The following is a 24,643-nucleotide window of genomic DNA, read 5'->3' as shown; positions in this document are numbered from 1 at the left end:
AGCAGAATATATAAAATTTAGAGTTTGGGGTACATAGAAGATAGCTGAAGTTCTAGTAACAGTTAAAATCACCAAGGTAGAAAATGTAGGAAAGAAAAGAGATAAGAGCCAAAATTAGAATCAAGGATCCCAGTCTTACTCAACAGAAAGGGGAAGAAGAATCAATGAAGGAGGGTTAGAAAGAGTAGCCATAGAGGTAGGAAAACAATCTACATACTGTACTATTAAAGAACCCATAGGAAGAGGAAATTTCAAAGAAAGAGTGGCCAGAAGTATCAGCTGCTGCAGATAATTCATATATCATGAAGACTGATTATTGTCAGTAAATTTTGATTTAGCAACAAAGATCTTATGCATGAGTCTGGACTTATCTTTCAATAGTGAAATCAGAAGCCTGTTTTGGGGAGGGGAATAGACAAGTTAGGAGTCTGGAATGAACATGTACACACTACTATATATAAAATAGATAAACAAAAAGGACCTACTATATAGCACAGGGAACTATACTCAATATCTTGTAATAAGCTATAATGGGAAATAATAAATATATACATATATATATATATATATATATAGAGAGAGAGAGAGAGAGAGAGAGAGAGACTGTTTAAAGAATGAAGAGGTGAAAGGGAGATGAGGAAGTAGAGACCAGCAATGTGAACAATGCTTTTAGAAAGCCTATGAAACATAGGATGAAAGTTGTCCAGAAACCCCAGAGATTTTTTTAAGATAAGAAAAGCTTGACCAACCTCAACTGTCAATGGAAATAAGCCATCAAAGAAGGAGAAAATGCAGGTGCTGGAGGAAATGGGAGACAGGAGGGCCTTCTTCCTAAACCAGAGTTTAGGAAGAGAGAAGCTTTAGACAGAGAACAACACACCACTTCTTGTGGACAGAACTAAATGTCGAAGGGATGGAAAGTAATGCAGACAAGATGGTGTGTTGTTTGGCAGGAAGCTAAGGGAACACCCAATGAGGACTTCCTTTTCCCTGAAAATAGAGGGCTAACATCTGCTGAGAGTGAGGTGGAGAATTAGAAGATTTGAGATTTGCATCCTATCATATAGAAAACTGGATCCATTTAAGAGTGAATTATAAAATCTATCTGTAAGTAACACAATGTATTTTCAAATATAACAACAAAGAATGAAAAAGAAATCCCATGGTATTCTAAAATTCATTGTGATAATGGCATGGTTTCTCCCCAGAGAATGTTTATGTTTTTTATAAACATAAAAAAAGTCAGAGGAAGAGACTTCAGTTATTGTTTGTGGTGAATGACCACACATACCATACCAAACACTGGCCATTAGATGACACATGAAAAATAAATATGTTCTTCTAGATTAATTGAATAAAGCAAAGAGCCCAGCATATGGAAAATTTACTGTAGAGCTCACAGGTGGCTATGTGGTTCCAGCTGAGCTGATCAGGAGATGGGTTCACTAGCATATATATACACATTTATTTTGTTACTGACATTTTTGCTTCTTAACCTTTTAAAAAATACTATTTATAAGAAATTACCCTTCTGACCATTCCAAATGTGGTTTTATAAAATCAAGCTAAAATCCAACTCTAAATTCCTTCTATTTCTTCCTTTTTCTCAACTCCTAAAGTCAACTGTCCCATTTCCACTAAGTTACACATTTCTTATTTGCCATGTTTTTTATTTGCCTTTTTTAAAAATTTTTCCAAAAGTGGAAATAAATTCTTATAGGTTAGAATGTTATTTTACCTGTTCCCTCATTTGATTCCTCCCGGTGTCTTTCTCAGTACCTGGCTTGCAGCTCTTCCTAAGTCCTTATTGCATGAATAATTGCTAAATATATTGTTAAATAAAATTCCACTTTGTGAGAATTTTAATTTCAAAACTGTTTACACAATATTCTGAAACTGTTCTCATTTTCTTATGGAAGTGTCTTAAAGCATATTACCCAAGTGCCTCTTACTATGCAAACATAAAAAGAAAATATTGACTTGAGATCCCTGGTTTTAGGTTGGGTACTCTCTATCTATAAAGAATGAGCAACATTTGGCAAGAATTAGGTGAATAACATTCTTAATGTGGTAACTAGGCTGACTTTTTTTTTTTGCTATTTCTGCCTCTTAAAATATTTATGTTTTCCACCTTGGTTTGGTTTCAAAAAGCCCACTGATGGGTATGCACCAAGGGCCCAGGATTTTTAGCACTTTTTTAACAACTTGTAGAGCAGAAATGTAAATAGCCAGATGATACAATAAATTTTAGAAATTTGTGAAGTCTATTCCCCAGATTAGAGTAAGAGAAAAATTAATGCAGAGATTGATGTAGGGAAAAGAGAAGAGAAAATCTTGTCAGTATAGCTACAACAGCCCAGTATTCATCCAGTATTCATTTCTCAAATCAAAGAGCTTCTTTAAAAATATGTATCAATATGTTTAAGAACTGAGTTCTCTCTCAGTGATATGTGTGTGCACATGCGCATGTGTGTTCACAGGAGCACACAAACTCATAGGTGGGGAGCTGTATGATAAATTACATTCTTTCATTAATTTAAAACAAACATCCCTCTTCCTTTACAGAATTGTCAACATCACACTGCTGGTGACTTCTGTGAACAATGTGTTCTTGGATATTATGGCGTTGTCAAGGGATTGCCAGATGACTGTCAGCAATGTGCTTGCCCTCTGATTTCTTCCAGCAACAAGTAAGATTGCAAAATATTACCATGTTTCCCAATCAGTAACACCATCTGTGTAGCACATGGGCTTTCTATGATTTGCCTATTCTTTTCATGTAGACAAAAATCTCAATTTAAGGTAGAGTTTTTAAACAATATAAAAACATGACAAAAGTGAGCACATAGTACTCTATGGTTCATTTTTCTTTTAAAACTCTGTCCCAAGTAAATAATGCTTATTAATTAAAATGTAAATACCAATACTAACTTATATTTATGAAATAAATAATATATGTACAAATGTGCATAATTTTATAAATTTTTAGAAAGGTCTAGTGTTTGCATATAGTTCTGCCATAAATTCAGCTATGAAGGATTGTTTGATGCATATTATATAAATTTTGTAGCTGTTTCCATTCATTTTATGTGTTTAATTCATGATTGGTAAAGAATTTAAAAATAATGTTGTTAAAGAAGGGTGACTTATTGTTATACTCCAGAGTAAGTCAGTATCTCCCAGAATCACAACCCCCTCTCTGTTAAGATAGTCTGAGCTTGGTACCATGGAAACACAGCCATAAGGGGAAACAAACGCTGGCATATTTTATTTTAGTGCTGTCAGAACATTCTGCACTGTTTATGTATTGATGAAAACCCCTAGGTGTTTTCACTTACCTTTTTGCTAAGGCTATCTATACTTTCTGCTAAGTGATTTATAGACATCAATCTCTACATTGTAGGGCATTTATTTCTTTAAGAACTTGCTTTTGAAAAGAATGTAGGGCACTTTGTTCAGAATTAGAATCCTGGACACCTTATCTTGAGTGTATAAGAAACACGAAGCAACTCAGATGAAGAACTATTTCCACCTATACTCACTAAGTTTCTTTTTCCATCTCTGGCTTTGTTTACATTTTGAAAACATTTTCACGTAATTGTCTCCCATTCCTCTGTAAGCACCTCTTTTTGGTTGAACAGAGTCACAAGTTTTGCATAGGGTCTCAAATGTACATTTTTAGGTAAGTGATGTATTGATGAGGATAAAATACATGATCTTATTGTTCATCCAAGCACCAAGTGGTAGGTGTATGAAAAATATCATTTTCCTTTCCCTAATCTACCTCTGATGACCAGATTTTGAACAAGAGAATGCCGTTTATTGTTTATTAAAATGTAAATGATCTGGATTAGAAAAATTCAATAATTAATTGATAATTTCCTGTTGGGCGGACTATAACAAAAGCTCCAGGAGATATAAAAAAGAAGCATAACATCTCTTGGAGAGGCTCACAGTAAAATGGGTGTCTTCAGAGGGGTCAACTGAGATATAAAGATAATTCAGAGGCACAAAGTACCACAGTTGACTGTGGAAACTTAAAGAACATATTTAAAGAAGTAGGAGTATTTATAATAAATTTTAAATGTATTTAAATTATTAAATTTACAGTGGATTGAAGGGTTTTTACTGGTGGAGATAGTAGAAAATTTAAGGAGCAAAAGCTTAACAGCAGAAAATACAAATCATGTTTAAGAACTGTTAAGAGTTTGGAACATGGGTTCAAATAGAATTTCATAATTACAGAAGAAAATGAATGAGAGAATGGAGACCATAGTGTAGAAATCCGTGAATACCAGTCTAAGAAATTGCTATTTAATTTTCTATGTAATGAGGAAACACTACAAATTTTTATTAAAAAAATGATTAATGTGATGAGAGCCACACTTTAGGAAGACTATTATGATAGAATTGAGTATAATGAAATGAAACAGGAAAATAAGAAAAGCAAAGAGACTGATTAAAAAGCTATTGCACTAGCTTAGGCAAAAGATAATTAGAACCTGAAAGTAGGTAATAGCAACAAGAATAGAGACAAGGAGATGGATGTGAGAAAATTGTTGAATGCAGCTCTACAGGGTTGATAACTAATTAGATACGACAGGTTTAAGCAAAGCAGGATTTGAAGCCAGGGATTTGTAGCCAGGTTGAGCCCCAAAATGGTGGGGTCATTAACTGAAATAGAAACCAGGAGAGAGCTGCTATAGAAGAAAGACAATTTATGTTTCAAATAAGTTAAATTGATATGAAAGGTCTATCTGAATGAAATATGCAAATAGCCACAAGAAATCAAAACCTGAAAATTGGGAGGGCAGATGAAGGAAGAGATATGTTAATAAATGAATTATAGATAAGATTCCCCAGGGTCATGTTACTCAAGGGGAGCACATGGAAAGAAGGAAAGACAAGACTATGTACATTAGAGAAGTCAGAAGAGAAAGAAGAGCCAAGACAAGAGCTGTGAGGGAGGCAACAGAACTGAGGCCACACTGCCACTGACACAGTGAGAGAAAAGAGCAGCAGCGAATGAACATTGGATGCTGCTCTCCCAAGGGAGACTAAGTACATACAGTGGCAATTAACTGTGCAGGTCCTTGATGGATTTTGGCAATCAAGAGTGGAAGCAGACATTAGGTCACATGGGTGTGAGTGTACAGCTCTAAGAAATTTGAAGAAGGGAAAGAAATAGTACTACCTTGATTGATTGGCAGGATCAACAAAAAAGTGTTTTCATTATTTGTTTCATTTTTTGTTTTATATGATTTATGTAATTTAAGTATATTTTTATACAAAGGACACTGTAAGAATCAAGTATGAAATCACAGTGGCTAGTTCAATGGCTTTCAAACTTTATTGATTGCAACCACTGTAAGAAAACCTTTTTTTAATCATAAGCTAGAACACAAAAACTGTGTGTGTGGATATCTAGCTAGCTAGCTATACATATATAATATATACTGTAACTTTTATTCAATTTTATTTTCTTGCATTATTAAAAGAAACTGTAGTCAAAACCCACTAAAGTGATTTCATGACCCCCTAGTCATCACATAAAGTTTGGAACATTCATTAACAAAGTAAAGACCTATGTATGATGAGAAGAGAAGCACTTCTCCCTGAGATAAGAAAAAAAGGTTCTGAAACATAGATGGAGGAGGCTGAGATATCCCTCTTCATAGATGGAGGATGGTGAGTAAGTGATTACTAACTCACCCACATATTAGTTCAAGTCTCCAGTATCTCTTACCAAAACAAATACAATAAACTTTTAACCATTGTGACAGTACAGCATTGCTCACATACCCTCAAGGGTTTTCCACTGCCTACCAAGGAAAGCTCAGATATTTTAGCAGAGTATTAGAAACCCTCTGCAATCTGACCCCTCTTTCCAGGCTCAATGCCCTCTCCTCCCTTCTACAATGAGGCCAAGTTTGAGTTTCTTGGAGTTTTTCTTCTCCAAATGTGTTCAGCAGTTTTTGCCAGACAAAGAAAAAGCTGCATGTTTCACATATGGATGTAATCTAAAAACGAACAAACTCATGGAAACAGTGTACAATGGTAGTTGCCAGGGAGCAGGGAATGGGAGAAATTGGGAGAGGGTGGTAAAATTGTGCAAACTTTCAGTTATAAAATGAATAAGGTCTAAGGATCTAATATATAACATAGTGACCACAGTTGATAATACATTATTGTATAATGGATACTTACTAGGAGAGTAGAACTTGTGAATTCTCACACAAAAAATGGTAAATATATGAAGTGATAGATGTGTTAATTATCTCGATGGTGGGAATGCTTTCACACCATACATGTATATCAAATCATCACCTGTACACTTTAAATATATTACAATTTTATTTGCCAGTTATACTTTAATAAAGCTGAAAAAACACAAATAGATATATAATGTAATATCAGATAGTGAAAGTGCCACCAGGAAAAAATAGAGCAGCCTCAGTGAATTTGGAGTGAATGGGGTACCCTTTTAGTTAGGGTGCTTGATGAAGATCTTCACAAACAAACAGGTGAGTCTTGTTCAGAGCCTTGAATGAGGTAATGGAGAGAGTCACCTGACTATCTGGAGGAAGAGCAGCTCAGCCAGAGGAAAAAGTAAGTGCACTGGCCTGGAGACAGGCCACACATAGTAGACAGCAAGGATCCAGGGCAGCTGGAGCAGAGCGAATGGGGACAGGGGAAGGGTGACAGGAGGTGGAGTCAGGGAAGCTCCAGTGAGTAACTAAATGTCCTGAAGGCTAAAAATCTGCCATTGGCAAGAGGTGGCTTAGAACAGGATAATGCAATGAATTAATTATGGTAACACCAGCAGCATTTGCAGATAGAATACCTGTGGAATGTGAGAGAAAGGAGACAAAGGTGACTGTGGTTTATGACAGAGCAAATGGAAGCAAAGTAAGCAAAGTATGGCCATTGACAGAGACAGGGAAAATGATAGAATGGTTAGCGGTATTTTTTGGAGGACGAGAGCTCAGTTTTAGATCTGTTAGGATAGATGCAATATTTAGAGCCTTTTAATACTGAATGAGATCATTTAGGGGAGAAAGGACAGGACAGGATAGGAGAAGCCTGAAGACTGAACTGTGAAGCATATTAAGAGGTCAAGGACATGATGTAGATCCAGCAAAAGAGACTGAAAAGGAACAAGCAGCGAACTGGGATAAGGGGGTGGGATCCCGGAAGCCAATTCATTTCAGTAGACTCCACAGGGGATGACACAGAGTAGCAGACTGTAAATCTCAGAAATTCTGTTGAAGCAACCTTGGAATTAACAAATCTAAGGGAATGTAAAAGATGGCCTACAAGAGGAAAAACAGTCGGATTTCTGAGTGGTCCTGCAGACAGTATGAAAATTTAGAGGAGATGCGGGACTTGGGAGCATAAAGAATAAACTCTAACCTCAAGTAAGGTATAATTCCTACTTCCTCTTTCATAAGTCCTTGTATATGATGTAAGGAAAAAGTTTAGTCCACCATAATGTCATAATTCAAAAGAGTTAATATCTACTATCCAAGCAGAATTATAACATTCCTGCATAGTAATTGAGACAGATATGTTACTATAAAGGAATATAATTTAATTATGTTAGCTCTGTAGAATTTCCCTTGAATGTCTAAAAATCTGTTTCCAAGTGCCTATATATGTATATATGTATATGAATTTGTGTGTATGTGTGTGCGTGCAAATGAACTCAGCATCAAGCTGAGTTAAAAGAGCTAGAAGCTTGCAAGAATGTGTCAATTATGTATTTGTGGGTCTATTTTTGTGAAGACAAAAAAAGTAATTTGTTGAATAATGAGGTTGTGAGTAGTTGATCAATTTGTTCACATATTTTGCAAAGGTTAGAGTTTATTACTCATTCATGTACTATTGATTTAATGCATTAGACAGACAATTGAAATAGTGTCCTAATGGCACCTGCCCAATAGGAGGTGCAGCTCTGGTCTATATACTTTATTGCTTTTTCAGCATCAACTGCTTTTGCAGACCAACAAAAAGGAAAATGGTGTTTGCAGCATCACAATTTTGCAACAAATATATGTGTCTTTTCTTCCTAAATTTCCAGTGCACCTTGCATTTTGTCCAGTGGGAATGAAGCACTACTTGTATTTGAGAGAAGTTTGTAACAACACAAAACTACGTTTTAGCATAGTTTAGTTTTCAAGTCTTGTCTAGTATTTCTTTTGCGCGGTAAGGTGATCAAGAATCCTGGAGCAAGGCTGACTGGCCGTGGTCTGTCAGTGTTGTAGTGAAAACAGGGCATGTTATATGAAACCTACTTACTAGAAGAGATTATAAAATTGTCAGAAAACCTTATTCATTTTCATACAGAAAGATTTCCATTCTTCTTTCCTCACACTAGATCACATTATTTTGTGTTTAAAGTAAAATATAGCTTGAAATCTGTATATAAATTAGAAAAGGCACTCTTATTTTAAGTGAAACATCTATTCACACGTCATGCATTGAAATGCCAGTGGCAATTTGGGCTTTTTAGAAAAAAAAATTATATAGCTTTGATGTCCCCATTTTTTTAACGCAAAAGATATTCAATAATACTTATTCTACTATCTGACAAATATGCAGGAATTCTCATCATGTTTTTCTTTTGATTCATGAAAAATAGTACACTTTTTCTGGGTGTTTAATATTTTCCTGGTTGTCACATAATTATTAAAATTTCAAAGTTTTAACATGGTCGGTGAGATGCATTGTTAATTCATCAAAAAAACAGCCATCTTTATTTGCTGACTATTATTAGTAGTACTTAGTTGTGATAGCCTACCCTTGAATAGAAACTTATAAATATGTCATTTCTAACCATCAAAAAATAGTTCCAACCATCTAGTTAATAGATAGAATTGCTTAAATTTATAAAATAAATAAGTCAAAAGATTTTTTGCAATCTTTCTTTTCTGATTCAGTTTCAGCCCTTCTTGTGTCACGGAAGGCCTGGATGATTACCGCTGCACAGCTTGCCCACGAGAATATGAAGGCCAGTACTGTGAACGGTAGGAACAGTCATGATACATGGAGAGCAATGATGCATAGAGATCATATAGTAAAAGATCATAGTAGAAAAGTATTCATTATTTTTGTGTTATTATTTTCATATCCTCTAGTAGCTTATATGCTTTCAAAAGTATTTTTATATCTTTAGACTTTATCCAAAGAAAGTTGTTTACTTCCATCTATTTAGACTTTTTCTAAGATTCCAAATTATTTCACAATTATCTAATTTATATTTTAACGTATATATATGTATATACTCCAACATAGATTAGAGAGGGAGAGAGAGACAGAGGGAGGGAGCATTTTACAAGAACAAATAAATCAATTTCCAAAAGCTTATCTGTAGTTAACCATAATAAAAAGCTGGCCACACTTAATTCTCATTTTAATTCACTGGGAATTGTTGGCTAGCACTAACTGCATTCACATCACTGTTCTGAGCACTCTGGCACTACATCAGCAAGTATACACATAATTCAGAATATAAATGGTATCAGGAATTCTTAATTAAAACCACCAAACATTAAAGTGTTATTTGGTTCTCCTTTTCAACATGCAAACAATAGTATTTAAATGCCTCCTCTCACCATATTTTTTACAAATTCTGATAATGCATGTATGTAGTTATTAAATTGAATGCTAACATGTAATACAAATGGTAAGTTAAGAAACAGAGTTCTAGACTGACTGTCTAGGAAGGTTGAAATTTATATTTTTCTGGATACATATTTTCTATAAGATCAGTATCTTGGATACTCAAGCTTATCACCACTATTTTTAGTAGGTTTTTATTTTTTCTAAGGTAATGGAGAGCAACTGATATTAACTATTAACATTAAGCACACATGATAATTTTAGTTTAATTGATAACAGTGTAAAGTTCTATAAAGACCCATAGACATAGCTGAGCTCTACAAACTTTGCTGGGTCTCATTTTTATCTTTTATATCAGAATAGCTGTTACTCTACCTACTTTCCTCTGACATTATAAAGATCAGGTAAATAGAGGATACCCTGCCTGAGTACCTACATAGAGGTCTCCTCTCCCATAGGAGAGGCAAAAAAGCCTGAGAATTTACCCCACACGCCTTCCTCCAGTGGCCCAGATCTAATGACTCGCTAGTGTGGGAGTACAAAAGTCCAGCTCCTTTGCCCGAAAGCTGAACAAATCTTGAGATGCTATTTATGCTCCAGAGATTTCCATGGACTTAGGCTAAGACTGGGACTTCACCTGGAATCACACCATTGCCTGGATTCTTTCTTTTCCATTTCCTGCTTCACCCTCTCCTTTGCTGGATTCTTCTAGGAGCACTTCCTTAAATTACGAATCTCTTTGCAAATATAAACTAATATTAATTTTATCATCATCAATTTAAGAATCATCTTTTAATATAACCAGCAATGGTTGTGTTAATAATGGAAATAAATAGGTAACAATAATTAAACACGTTTTATAAATTCCAATTCTGTTTCTATAAGTTTGCAAAATATATTTCTAAATAATTCCGTATGTGGTAACTTTAAACACAATATCCACTACTTGCATATATATATAAAACAGTACATTCACAATTTCCATGCCAACAGAGATTTGTAACAATTAGGTAACTAAAAGCAGTATGAAATCCAAAAACATTTCCATTTGTTGTGGAGATACATACATCATTTGAATATGTATATTTTAATGTCAGCCAGTGTGCTTTAGTGTTCATACTTAGGCTAATATTCATTTCATGCCCTTGTAAACACCAGTAGGATGATGACTAAAACATCCCTGGATGCCAAGGGGATTATCTGCCATAATTTATGAAAAAATGTTTGATACTATAGCTACATTTGTAAGTTGGAGTTTCCACTATCTATAAAAGCGTGTATATAGAAAAGACTGTAAGGGTACACTGAAATGACAATTATTGTCATAAGGCAGAGTGATTATAGAAAAATTACTTTTTTAACATCCATAAATGTTTGATCAATAAGAGGTGACAGTTTATATAGCATAGAGATGAGCAGGGTCATACACTATCAAATGGGGATGGCTTGAATTGTTTTTGCAGTTCTCAAATGTTGTTACAGCTCCACATTAATCATCTCTCACATATGAATGATCAGGTTATATTTGTCTGAAAAATTGCTTTTATTCAGCTAAATTAATCCAAAGGTCTTGCTTAAATTTTTATTGTAACCTTCCAAATAAATTTGTTTCACTTCTGAGAGCTTCTTAAATCACTTAAATCACCTTATGACCTGCCCAAAATCATCAGCTCAGGTCTAAAACTGCTTAAATGTCTTGAGTGTCGCTGTATTGTAGAAACCCCTACCCATGCTTTGTCTTCATTACTCTTGTAAAACTCTTTGAACATTTAATCATTCTGAACCTGCTTAGAATTGAATTCTTTCACCTGAAAATGTTAAGAAACAATTTAAGTGGGCTTATTTAAATGATACTTTTATTGATCATTTGTAATAGTACATTGGAAATAAAATATTAAAACCATAAATGTATAAAAACCTAACGTTACAGATAATTTTCTTCTTGCTTTGCTTTTTCTAACCAGCATGGGATGAACTAACTTTCACAGTCAGCCTGCAAATTTCTACAATCCCAGGCCACTAAAGATGGTCCAGGATTATTTGGCTAGTGTTTACAACTTTTGACTTCAATTTCCTATGGTCTCTCAGCTTCCTCCCATATTTTCCTCTTGAACAAAAATTCTTACTGTTGATTATATTTAGGCTGACTATGTGTATAATTTATTTTCCAATCCAGGATACTCTAGGGAAAGACAGAATATGTTTTTAATACTTAAGCCAGGACAACCGGCAAACTGGGACCATTCTGGGTAAACCAGAGCATATGGTTTTGCCAGCATCTTGTAAAGTTATCAGACTTCCAGTAACATAACCGACAGTGGTATATACTTAGATGAATGGTTGCACAGACGGGTAGAAGAGAGTGGATGGCAGTTTGGCTTCATCCAGTTGGATTTCCTTTCTAATTTCTCAAGTCGGTGTTACATATTTTATTTGCATAACATTACCCCACTTCCAGAGATACACATTGAAAAATCCATCTTGAGGAAGATGTGGTAGAAAGGAAAGACCAGTTGAATTAAATAGAAAATGTAGTAGTTTATCGCCACTTGCTTCTTTTTGCTCATTAGTAAAATTAATGGGTTGAATTCCTTGGTCATTTTGATCTCTAAAATGCGTGCATCTAGGAAAGCCCAGGAGTAAATAGAAAATTTTATTCATTTCTAATTTAAAAATGAAACCTTCAAAAAAAAGTTTATGATCTAGAGCAGTAGTGAGCAGAGTATGGACCACAAAATTTGGCCCATTGCCTAATCCTATATGGCACTCAAGCTGGGAATGGCGGTTATGGGCAAACTTTGATGACAGAGAGCACTAAATTTGAGCCCTAGTTAAGTAAATTTGAGCCCTAGTTAAGTAAATTTGATACCTCAACAAGAATCCCATTCTTCTCATTATTAGTTTGGTTTTCCATTAGTAGATTATTATTACGTTTTGGATTCCATCAACCAACAGTGTTTGAAAATTTCTTTCACTGCACGAGTTTGATTTTGCCTCTTGACCTGCAAAGCCTAAAATATTTACTGTCTGGTTCTTTACTGGAAAAGTTTGCTAATCCCTTATCTATTGACTTTTGGTATCAATTTTGTTTCATTCAAACAATACAAACACACACAACAATTTCGAGACATGACTTACTATTAATCTCCTTTGCTTTGTCACTGTTTAAATTCAGGTGTGCCCCTGGCTATACCGGCAGCCCAAGCAGCCCCGGAGGCTCCTGCCAAGAATGTGAGTGTGACCCCTATGGCTCACTGCCTGTCCCCTGTGACCCTGTCACAGGGACCTGCACGTGCCGACCCGGAGCCACGGGGCAGAAGTGTGACGGCTGCAAACACTGGCATGCGCGCGAGGGCATGGAGTGTGTTTGTACGTATACTAACTTAGCTATTAGTTCTGGGGGCCTTGGTTCCATTTCTATCTCATTTCCAATGAGAAAGACTGACTTTTTTTTTCTTATTCTGCAATAGCTAGTGCTACTCTTCATTCTCTCTGACACTATCTATCCACCTTCTGTTTGCCTGCTGTTTTTGTCTCCATCCCGCTGAGCCAAGAACAGCTGAGAAAATCCTCAGCATGCTTTAGTCAGTTCATTGAAGACCTACAGCAAAGCTCCCGGAGGCAGATTTTATTTTATTTTGCCCATCTCAGAGTTTGCTGTTTTACCTAAAGCTGACATTGCCTTTGTGACAGATTAAAGGTCTGGGTTTATTAAACTTTTTTAGAATCCTCCTGAATTTGTAATCAGCTGGACAGACACTGTAAGGCTTGAATAACAACTGACTTTTCTTTTCCAAGTTTTTACAGAAATCCATGGGCATCCTTCTTCATAACTTTCTCTTGCCCTATAGAACCTGGAAGCAGTGACAATGAACTCAAGTGTTTTTACTCATATGTTTTGTTTTGTTTGAATAACTGCTTCTAGATTCAATAATGCCATACTGAACACACATCGAATATCAGTAGCTAAATAGAAGTCTTGGATCTTATATAAACTCTAATCTAAAACAGTTATTTATAAATTTAGAGAGGACAGTTATATTATGGTATTCTTCTCCTTGAGGGAATTTACATTAGTGGTCTTAATTCTTTCTAACAAATAGAAACGGAAATTATTTAAGTATCTTTTATTTCAATATTTATTTATTTTAATGTATTTACACATGCCAGTATTTCTGGTTTTAACACCTTATGTGTGTCTAAAGCTTAACATTTTAACTAGAATTTTTGTTTGTGCTCTAGTTTGATGAGTTACCTCAAAAGCTAAGGCTGGCTTTTTAGATATGCCAAAAAGTAAAGACTGGGTATGTTTGGGAATATAACTTTTTAAACTTTTTTTCTATGTATTTCAACAATCTTTGATGAAAGTGTATTGCATTTAAAATAAAAATAAGTGTCAAGGTTGATGGGAGGGGAGAGATGAAGTGTAATATGTAATATACATTTACATTATCATATTCAGTTATTGGTATATACATATTCACTCTTCTCAAGTAAAATGGCATATTTTAATGATAATTGAAATGGACTTCCAATGTAATCCAACTAGTTTTAATATTATTATTAAAACTAAATTATTAATATGGAAATATTTAACTAAATAATATATAGATATTCCTAATCTAATGGACCTTGAACTTTAAAGTAATTAATTTTCTAGAGGTGAGATCAGAAAATTCTGATCTCTTTTTCTATGAGTTTGTTGGTTTCTTGCCTTTCTATCCTGTTCCATTAATCTATATGTGTATTTTTATGCCAGTACCATACTGTTTTGGTAACTGTAGCTTTGTAGTAGAGTCTGAAGTCAGGGAACATGATTCCTCCAGCTCTGCTCTTCTTTCTCAAGATTGTTTTGGCTCTTTCATGTATTTTGTTTTTCCATACAAATTTTAGAATCATTTGTTATAGTTCTGTGGAAAATGCCATTGTATTTTGATAGAGAATGCATCAAATCTGTAGATTGCTTTAGGTAGTATGGTCATTTAAACGATACTTACTCTTCCAATCCATAAGCACGGTATATCCTTCCATTTGTTTGTGTTGTCTTCAATTTCTTTAACCAGTGTCTTACAGTTTTACAAGTATAGGTTTTTTACCTCCTTAGTTAGATTTATACCTAGGTATTTTATTCTTTTTGATGCAATTGTAAGTGGGATTGTTTTCTTAATTTATCTTTCTGATAGTTTGTTGTTAGTGTATAAAAATACAATAGATTTCTGTATATTAATTTTGTGTCCTGCCAATTTACTGAATTCAATGATGAGTTCAAATAGTTTGGGGGCAGTGCCTTTAGGGTTTTCTATATATAGCATCATGTCATCTGCAAACAGTGACAGTTTTACTTCTTCTTTTCCTTCTCTCTTTCTATATCCTTAAGCTAACTTAGAGCAAGAAACCAAAGAATGGATTGACCCAGAACATTTGATCTGCAGGGCCTGTTTTGTCACGTGTGCCTATAGTAGAATTTTATAATGCCCGTGAGTGGGAGTGGATGAAAGTAGCCTGTTTCTGGCAAGAGAATATTTATGTAGTAAGAGAAATGTCTTCAGAGAAAAGCTTCTTTGGAGCCTGGAGCATGTATTGTACAGTTAATTCTTCTCTCTTTGGTTCATTCTCTAGAAAACACAGTTTAATTTGGCCTACATCATGGATATGTATATCCCCAAAAAAATGTAGGATAAATGATGTAGGCGTGATCATTGCAGTATCTCAGGTGAGCTGCATATTGGTGGAAGGAGTCTCCCTGTATAGTTAGTTTATTCTCTTAATTTAAAAATGATTTTTAATTGTGCTGTAGAGGACACAGAGAAAATGCAGAAAGCATGAAAGAACTTTTCTTGACCACCTACATTTCTAAAAGAAACTAATAGCTGCCACGGACAATTGCCAGAGAGCAAGCTAGGGTTTTATTGGATCTAAAATAGCGAATTTCTTGCAGGACACAGGCTTTTTATACATGGGCATTCCATTACTATCATGAATAATTTACACAAATAGTCTGTGCCCTTAGTAGGAAATATTTAGATACAAGAGTCTCTCATAGTTAGCCAAATTCAACCCACCAACGTTATCAACCACACCAAGCCAACTCAGTGCCTGGGCACACCTGATCAACGTATCTGCTTTCAATCCCAGGCATCCCCTACAGCCCTTTCCTCCACACAGGATTCATCACAGTAGTAATTCTTTAAAGGCTCACCCATGTTGAGAGCCTTCCATTTGTCAGAAATGATGTTAAGTGCTTTATATGCTGTTCTTTTAATTCTTGCCACATCTCCATACATTATTATGTCCACAGTGTGATTTAAAAAAAAAAATCCTGAAATCAACTATACCCCAACAAAAAAATTTACATTTTAAATAAATAAAACTGAATTTAGGTGATTTCAGTCACCTTTCCAAGGTTCACCCTGACTTTTCAACAGAGTTGTGATTGAACCTAGATCTGTCTTGAAAATCTTACTTTCTTAACCTCTATGCTGATTGTTAATGCAAGACACAAAAAGCAAACATGGTTTTCCCAATATATTCAACATTAATTATTTCAGTTCTTAATTCATTTACTTCTTCTGGACTTAGAGCCCATCTTACCTCTATGAAGAAGAAAGATAAAATGGGCTTAAAAAAATGAAAACATTTTAATGTGTATAATGTCAGTAGGTACATACATATTTTTTCCCTCTGCTAACCATTAAGACTTTCCTCTAAGTTTTAAAACATTATGGTAGTTATCAGGGGCTCCCTGGTGGTCTAGTGGTTAGGATTCAGAGCTTTCACTGCTGTGGCCCAGGTTCAATCCCTGGTCGGGGAACTGAGATCCCATGAGCCACATGGTGCAGCCAAAAAAACCCAAAAAACATTATGGTAGTTATGATAGACTCTTATTCATTAGAGGTGGTCAAGTGGAGTCCTGTCCTCTGTGCAGATAAGAAGACACACTAACTGAGTGCTCAGATTTCCTCCAAAGCCTTTTCATTTTTTTCTTGTGGAAATAATTGGAGAGAGCTCTGCAATGCATTCTTTCTTTACAGATGTTGATGAGTTCTGAGTAGATATTTTATTGGATTTCCCAAATCAGGACTTCTTAGTAAGTTAGGTTAATACAAATCCAACTTCTTCTTTCAACCCTCATTCATAATTTACACGTCATTTTATAAAGTGAGAACAACCACCTGCCTTTCTGAAATCTGAGACTCGGCAAGAAAAGCATTATTTATTTAATAGTAAAGTTTTGTATTGGGAAGCACAAAACTTGGATTTTTTCATGTCCTTTTTTCTACAGACTAGTAATTAACACTGAACAACTTGTACAATGTTTAAAATAGATTATGAGTGGTGTAGTAAAATATATTATTCTCCTAAAGAACAGAATTTAAAATTAGTAGCTGTTGGCAGGATGTCATTCTGTAAAGAGTGCCTGAAATATCATTTTATAAATATCATATTGATGCTTTCTATTTTTATTCAAAGCATATGAAATATTAGGTATATACCAGCTTTATTACTTATAGTCACAATTTATCTATAATATAACATTAAAGAAGATGCTTTGCTTGCTAATGTTGCAAAAGCAATCATGAACTGTGGGTTTTTTTGCCTGTAACCTAAGGTAAGCCTAACTAAATGTGGTAATGCACTAACTCTGTAAAATGTGCACTTTCTAGACACTTGATAAAACCCAAGGTTTGAAGTTTTACCCTGACTTGATACTGACCTGCAGAGACACAGTCTAGATTGTTGTTTTTATTTTTATTTTTTTAATTTTATTGAACCCTAGTTGATTTACAGTGTCTTTTTAGTTTCAGGTATACAGCACAGTGATTCCGTTTTTTTTTTTTCAGATTTTTTTCCCTTATAGGTTATTACAAAATATTGAGTATAGTTCCCTGTGCTATACAGTAGGTCCTTCTTAGTTATCTATTTTGTATAGATTATTGTTTTTAATAGCCAGTTGCCAGCAAGGATCTATCACAATAATGCAGAGGCCCTTATATATTATCACTAGAACACTGCAGTACTCTTATAATCAAAGATGATTACTAATGGCAGTTATTGTCCCCTGTATATGAGAGCAGGAACAAAATAGTGGAATGTGGTTGATTACTGTAAAGAAAATGGGACTTTCTATAATAAAAGATGATGGAAAACATCAGTTGACCTCCATTTGCTATTTAATGAGTGAGGCTCTGCTGGACATGTGATCACACTCCATCCTAACCTCTTAAACACCATCCTCTCTCTGTCCCCATTTAATCCCCAAGTACTAGTTCCTATTCAAAGCCCAATATGGCTATTATAGTTTTCTACAACTCTAAACTGGGGTATTTTGTTTAAATCCAGGCATCAGGATAGCTATAAAAGTAACTTCTGTTCACCCTCCTTACACCTTTTTCACATCTATTTTGTTAGTGAAAGATGCTTTGAGTTTCTTGTTGGCAACGTTCTTGGCCTTGGTCCAGGCTAGCAATGCTGTAGAACAGCAACTATCACTCTGATTCCAGGTAATTTTCTTATTGGCCATCAGTCTCAGTGGTTTGTATATCACATTGAGAAAGCTGTTCCATTAATAGATTAAGGAGTTGTGCTGTTGAACTGTTGTATAGAAGAGGCTGATCACTATTTCTTTTCTTTTCAGTCAGGCTTTATTATGAGAGTAAACTCTACTTGATTGCAATTTGCATTCTGCAGAATCCAGGGAGTTTATTAACCTTGAAGAAAAATAGATCACATCATCTTAAAGTTGGAAGTCTTATAAATGAGGTAGTCTAATCATCTTCTAATCGATGGTGTCCCTGAAACAGACCATCTCCTAATGCAAGGAAGCATGCTATAGTGAAGGGGCTCTAGAAGCCTTGAATTCTGGCTGGCCACATAAAAGTTGTGTGACATTCGATTAGTTAACTTTTCTAAACCTCACTTTATTATCCGTAAAGTGGAAATAAAATCCTATGTACATTAGGTGGTGTCTAAGCATAATAGATGTTCAATAAATTTTAGCTGTTCTTGTCATCATGGTTATTATTTGATCATTTTTTTCAAAAGCATGATGCTTTGTGCAGTTCCTCAGTTTTTGTTTTTTGTTTTTTTAATTTAGGCAGGTTACAGTTTATTATTTATTAAGAAAGTTATAGTTTAATGACTCTAGCTTGTGATTAACCTCGGTTTCACCAATAATAAGGATGATTATTTTAATGCTTATTTAATTTTAATATTTTAACATTTTTATTTCTTAAATTCCAAACTCTGAACATAAGCATAATTTTATTGAGCTAAATCTATTTAAACAAGTATATTTCCCTTCCAAATTGAAGTTAAGAACTGACTGGAAAAATAACAGGCAAAAGTATAACAGTAAAATTTTGGGCAGATATATATGATTAAGACTAAATTCATATTTTTTTTTACATCTTTATTGGAGTATAACTGCTTTACAATGGTGTGTTAGTTTCTGCTTTATAACAAAATGAATCAGTTATACATATACATATGTTCCCATATCTCTTCCCTCTTGCGTCTCCTTCCCTCCCACCCTCCCTATCCCACCCCTCTAAGTGGACACAAAGCACTGAGCTGATCTCCCTGTGCTATGCGGCTGCTTCCCACTAGCTATCTATTTTACATTTGGTAGTGTATATATATCCATGCCACTCTCTCACTTTGTCACAGCTCACCCTTCCCCCTCTGCATGTCCTCAAGTCCATTCTCTAGTAGGTCTGTGTCTTTATTCCCATCTTACGCCTACGTTCTTCATGACATATTTCTTTCTTAGATGTCATATATATGTGTTAGCATTGGCATTTGTCTTTCTCTTTCTGACGTACTTCACTCTGTATGACGGACTCTAGGTCCATCCACCTCACTACAAATAACTCAATTTCATTTCTTTTTATGGCTGAGTAATATTCCATTGTATATATGTGACACATCTTTATCCATTCATCCGATGATGGGCACTTAGGTTGCTTCCATCTCCTGACTATTATAAATAGAGCTGCAATGAACATTTTGGTACATGACTCTTTTTGAATTATGGTTTTCTCAGGGTATATGCCCAGTAGTGGGATTGCTGGGTCATATGGTAGTTCTATTTGTAGTTTTTTAAGGAACCTCCATACTGTTCTTCATAGTGGCTGTACCAACTCACATTCCCACCAGCAGTGCATGAGTGTTCCCTTTTCTCCACACCATCTCCAGCATTTATTGTTTCTAGATTTTTGGATGATGGCCATTCTGACCAGTGTGAGATGATATCTCATTGTAGTTTTGATTTGCATTTCTCTAATGATTAATGATGTTGAGCATTCTTTCATGTGTTTGTTGGCAGTCTATGTCTTCTTTGGAGGAATGTCTATTTAGGTCTTCTGCCCATTTTTGGGTTGGGTTGTTTGTTTTTTTGCTATTGAGCTGCATGAGCTGCTTATAAATTTTGGAGATTAATCCTTTGTCAATTGCTTCATTTGAAAATATTTTCTCCCATTCTGAAGGTTGTCTTTTGGTCTTGTTTATGGTTTCCTTTGCTGTGCAAAAGCTTTGAAGTTTCCTTAGGTCCCATTTGTTTATTTTTGTTTTTATTGCCATTTCTCTAGGACGTGGGTCAAAAAGGATCTTGCTGTGATTTATGTCATAGTGTGTTCTGCCTATGTTTTCCTCTAAGAGTTTGATAGTTTCTGGCCTTACATTTAGGTCTTTAATCCATTTTGAGCTTATTTTTGTGTATGGTGTTAGGAAGTGATCTAATCTCATACTTTTACATGTCCCTGTCCAGTTTTCTCAGCACCACTTATTGAAGAGGCTGTCCTTTCTCCACTTTACATTCTTGCCTCCTTTATCAAAGATAAGGTGACCATATGTGCGTGAGTTTATCTCTGGGCTTTCTATCCTGTTCCATTGATCTTTCTGTTTTTATGCCAGTACCACACTGTCTTGATTACTGTAGCTTTGTAGTATAGTCTGAAGTCAGGGAGCCTGATTCCTCCAGCTCTGTTTTTCATTCTCAAGATTGCTTTGGCTATTTGGGGTCTTTTGTTTTTCCAAACAAATTGTGAAATTTTTTGTTCTAGTTCTGTGAAAAATGCCAGTGGTAGTTTGATAGGGATTGCATTGAATCTGTAGATTGCTTTGGGTAGTAGAGTCATTTTCACAATATTGATACTTCCAATCCAGGAACATGGTATATCTCTCCATCTATTTGTATCATCTCTAATTTCTTTCATCAGTGTCTTAAAATTTTCTGCATACAGGTCTTTTGTCTCCTTAGGTAGGTTTATTCCTAGATATTTTATTCTTTTTCTTGCAGTGGTAAATGGGAGTGTTTTCTTGATTTCACTTTCAGATTTTTCATCATTAGTGTACAGGAATGCCAGAGATTTCTGTGCATTAATTTTGTATCCTGATACTTTACCAAATTCATTGATTCGCTCTATTAGCCTTCTGGTAGCATCTTTAGTATTCTCTATGTATAGTATCACATCATCTGAAAACAGTGACAGCTTTACTTCTTCTTTTCCGATTCGGATTCCTTTTATTTCCTTCTCTTCTCTGTTTGCTGTGGCTAAAACTTCCAAAACTATGTTGAATAAGAGTGGTGAGAGTGGGCAACCTTGTCTTGTTCCTGTGGAAATGCTTTCAGTTTTTCATCATTGAGGACGATGTTGGCTGTGGATTTGTCATATATGGCCTTTATTATGTTGAGGATAATTCCCTCTATGCCTACTTTCTGCAGGGTTTTTATCATAAATGGGTGTTGAATTTTGTCAAAAGCTTTCTCTGCATCTACTGAGGTGATCATATGGTTCTTCTCCTTCAGTTTGTTAATATGGTGTATCACATTGATTGATTTGCATATATTGAAGAATCGTTGCATTCCTGGGATAAATGCCACTTGATTATGGTGTATGATCCTTTTAATGTGCTGTTGGAGTCTGTTTGCTAATATTTTGTTGAGTATTTTACATCTATGTTCATCAGTGATATTGGCCTGTAGTTTTCTTTCTTTGTGACATCCTTGTCTGGTTTTGTTATCAGGGTGATGGTGGCCTCGTAGAATGAGTTTGGGAGTGTTCCTCCCTCTGCTATATTTTGGAAGAGTTTGAGAAGGATAGGTGTTAGCTCTTCTCTAAATGCTTGATAGAATTTGGCTTAGAAGCCATCTGGTCCTGGGCTTTTGTTTGTTGGAAGATTTTTAATCACAGTTTCAATTTCAGTTGTTGTGATTGGTCTGTTCATATTTTCTATTTCTTCCTGATTCAGTCTTGGCAGGTTTTGCATTTTTAAGAATTTGTCCATTGCTTCCAGGTTGTCCATTTTATTGGCATAGAGTTGCTTGTAGTAATCTCTCATGATCTTTTGTATTTCTGCAGTGTCAGTTGTTACTTCTCCTTTTTCATTCCTAATTCTATTGATTTGAGTCTTCTCCCTTTTCTTCTTGATGAGTCTGGATAATGGTTTATCAATTTTGTTTATCTTCTCAAAGAACCAGCTTTTAGTTTTATTGATCTTTGCTATTGTTTCCTTCATTTATTTTTCATTTATTTCTGATCTGATCATTATGATTTCTTTCCTTCTGCTAATTTTGGGATTTTTTTTTTGTTATTCTCTCTCTAATTGCTTTAGGTGCAAGGTTAGGTTGTTTATTCGAGATGTTTCCTGTTTCTTAAGGCAGGATTGTATTGCTATAAACTTCCCTCTTAGAACTGCTTTTGCTGCATCCCATAGGTTTTGTGTCATTGTGTCTCCATTGTCAATTGTTTCTAGGTATTTTTTGATTTCTTCATTGATCACTTTGTTATTAAGTAGTGTATTGTTTAGCCACCATGTGTTTGTATTTTTTTACAGATCTTTTCCTGTAATTGATATCTAGTCTCATAGCTTTGTGGTTGGAAAAGATACTTGATACAATTTCAATTTTCTTAAATTTACCAGGCTTGATTTGTGACCCAAGATATGATCTATCCTGGAGAATGTTCTATGAGTACTTGAGAAAAATGTGTATTCTCTTGTGTTTGGATGGAATGTCCTATAAATATCAATTAAGTCCATCTTGTTTAATGTATCATTTAAAGCTTGTTTTTCCTTATTTTCATTTTGGATGAGCTGTCCATTGGTGAAAGTGGGGTGTTAAAGTCTCCTACTATGAGTGTGTTACTGTCGATTTCTCCTTTTATGGCTGTTAGTATTTGCCTTATGTATTGAAGTGCTCCTATTTTGGATGCATAAATATTTACAATTGTTATATCTTCTTCTTGGATTGATCCCGTGATCATTATGTAGTGTCCTTCTTTGTCTCTTGTCATAGTCTTTATTTTAAAGTCTAATTTGCCTGATATGAGAATTGTTACTCCAGCTTTCTTTTGATTTCCATTTGCATGGAATATCTTTTTCCATTCCCTCACTTTCAGTCTGTATGTGTCCCTAGGTCTGAAATGGGTCTCTTGTAGACAGCATATATATGGGTCTTGTTTTTGTATCCATTCAGCCAGTCTGTGTCTTTTGGTTGGAGCATTTAATCCATTTACATTTAAGGTAATTATTGATATGTATGTTCCTATTCCCATTTCCTTAATTGCTTTGGGTTCGTTATTGTAGGTATATTCCTTCTGTTGTGTTTCTTGCCTAGAGAAGTTCCTTTAGCATTTGTTGTAAAGCTGGTTTGGTGGTGCTGAACTCTCTCAGCTTTTGCTTGTCTGTAAAGGTTTTAATTTCTCCATCAAATCTGAATGAGATCCTTGCTGGGTAGAGTAATCTTGGTTGTAGGTTTTTCTCCTTCACCACTTTAAATATGTCCTGCCAGTCCCTTCTGGCTTACAGAGTTTCTGCTGAAAGAGCAGCTGTTAACCTTATGGGTATTCCCTTGTGTGTTATTTGTTGTTTTTCCCTTGTTGCTTTTAGTATGTTTTCTTTGTATTTAATTTTTGATAGTTTGATTAATATGTGTCTTAGTGTGTTTCTCCTTGGATTTAACCTGTATGGGACTCTGTGCTTCCTGGACTTGATTAACTATTTCCTTTCCCATATTAGGGAAGTTTTCAACTATAATCTCTTCAAATTTTTTCTCAGACCCTTTCTCTTTCTCTTCTTCTGGGACCCCTATAATTTGAATGTTGGTGCGTTTAATGTTGTCCCAGAGGTCTCTGAGGCTGTCCTCAGTTCTTTTCATTCTTTTTTCTTTATTCTGCTCTGCAGTAGTTATTTCCACTATTTTATCTTCCAGGTCAGTTATCCGTTTTTCTGCCTCAGTTATTCTGCTATTGATGCCTTCTAGAGTATTTTTAATTTCTTTTATTGTGTTGTTCATTGTTACTTGTTTCCTCTTTAGTTCTTCTAGGTCCTTTTAAAATGTTTCTTGCATTTTGTCTATTCTATTTCTAAGATTTTGGTTCATCTTTACTATCATTATTCTGAATTCTTTTTCAGGTAGACTGCCTATTTCCTCTTCATTTGTTTGGTCTGGTGGGTTTTTATCTTGCTCCTTCATCTGCTGTGTGTTTTTCTGTCTTCTCATTTTGCTTATCTTACTGTGTTTGGGGTCTCCTTTTTGCAGGCTGCAGGTTTGTAGTTCCCGTTGTTTTGGGTGTCTGTCCCCAGTGGCTAAAGTTGGTTCAGTGGGTTGTGTAGGCTTCCTGGTGGAGGGGACTAGTGCCTGTGTTCTGGTGGATGAGGCTGGATCTTGTATTTCTGGTGGGCAGGTCCATGTCTGGTGGTGTGTTTTGGGGTGTCTGTGGCCTTATTATGATTTTAGGCAGCCTCTCTGCTAATGGGTGTGGTTTTGTTCCTCTCTTGCTAGTTGTTTGGCATAGGGTGTCCAGCACTGTAGCTTGCTGGTCGTTGAGTGAAGCTGGGTGTTGGTGTTGAGATGGAGATCTCTGGGAGATTTTTGCCCTTTGATATTATGTGGAGCTGAGATGTCTCTTGTGGACCAGTGTCCTGAAGTTGGCTTTCCCACGTCAGAGGCACAGCACTGAATCCTGGCTGGAGCACCAAGGGTCTTTCAACCACATGGCTCAGAATAAAAGGGAGAAAAAGT

The 24,643-nt window shown here is 35.3% G+C and overlaps 1 protein-coding gene across 1 annotated transcript in view; it reads left to right on the top strand.

The window, feature by feature from the left end:
* Window positions 1–24,643, top strand: part of LAMA2 (laminin subunit alpha 2) — a 614,367-nt gene that overhangs the window by 444,445 nt on the left and 145,279 nt on the right. Inside the window, exons 30-32 of the mRNA XM_060114490.1 lie at window positions 2,566–2,690; window positions 8,940–9,026; window positions 12,797–12,990. Of these exons, the coding sequence (XP_059970473.1) occupies window positions 2,566–2,690; window positions 8,940–9,026; window positions 12,797–12,990 (406 nt within the window). The remainder of the gene's footprint in view (window positions 1–2,565; window positions 2,691–8,939; window positions 9,027–12,796; window positions 12,991–24,643) is intronic.

The sequence above is a fragment of the Mesoplodon densirostris genome, chromosome 12, assembly GCF_025265405.1.
Source record: "Mesoplodon densirostris isolate mMesDen1 chromosome 12, mMesDen1 primary haplotype, whole genome shotgun sequence".
NCBI lineage: Eukaryota > Metazoa > Chordata > Mammalia > Artiodactyla > Ziphiidae > Mesoplodon > Mesoplodon densirostris.
Note: the sequence above shows the minus strand (reverse complement) of the source record. Positions and strands in the feature narration are given on the sequence as shown.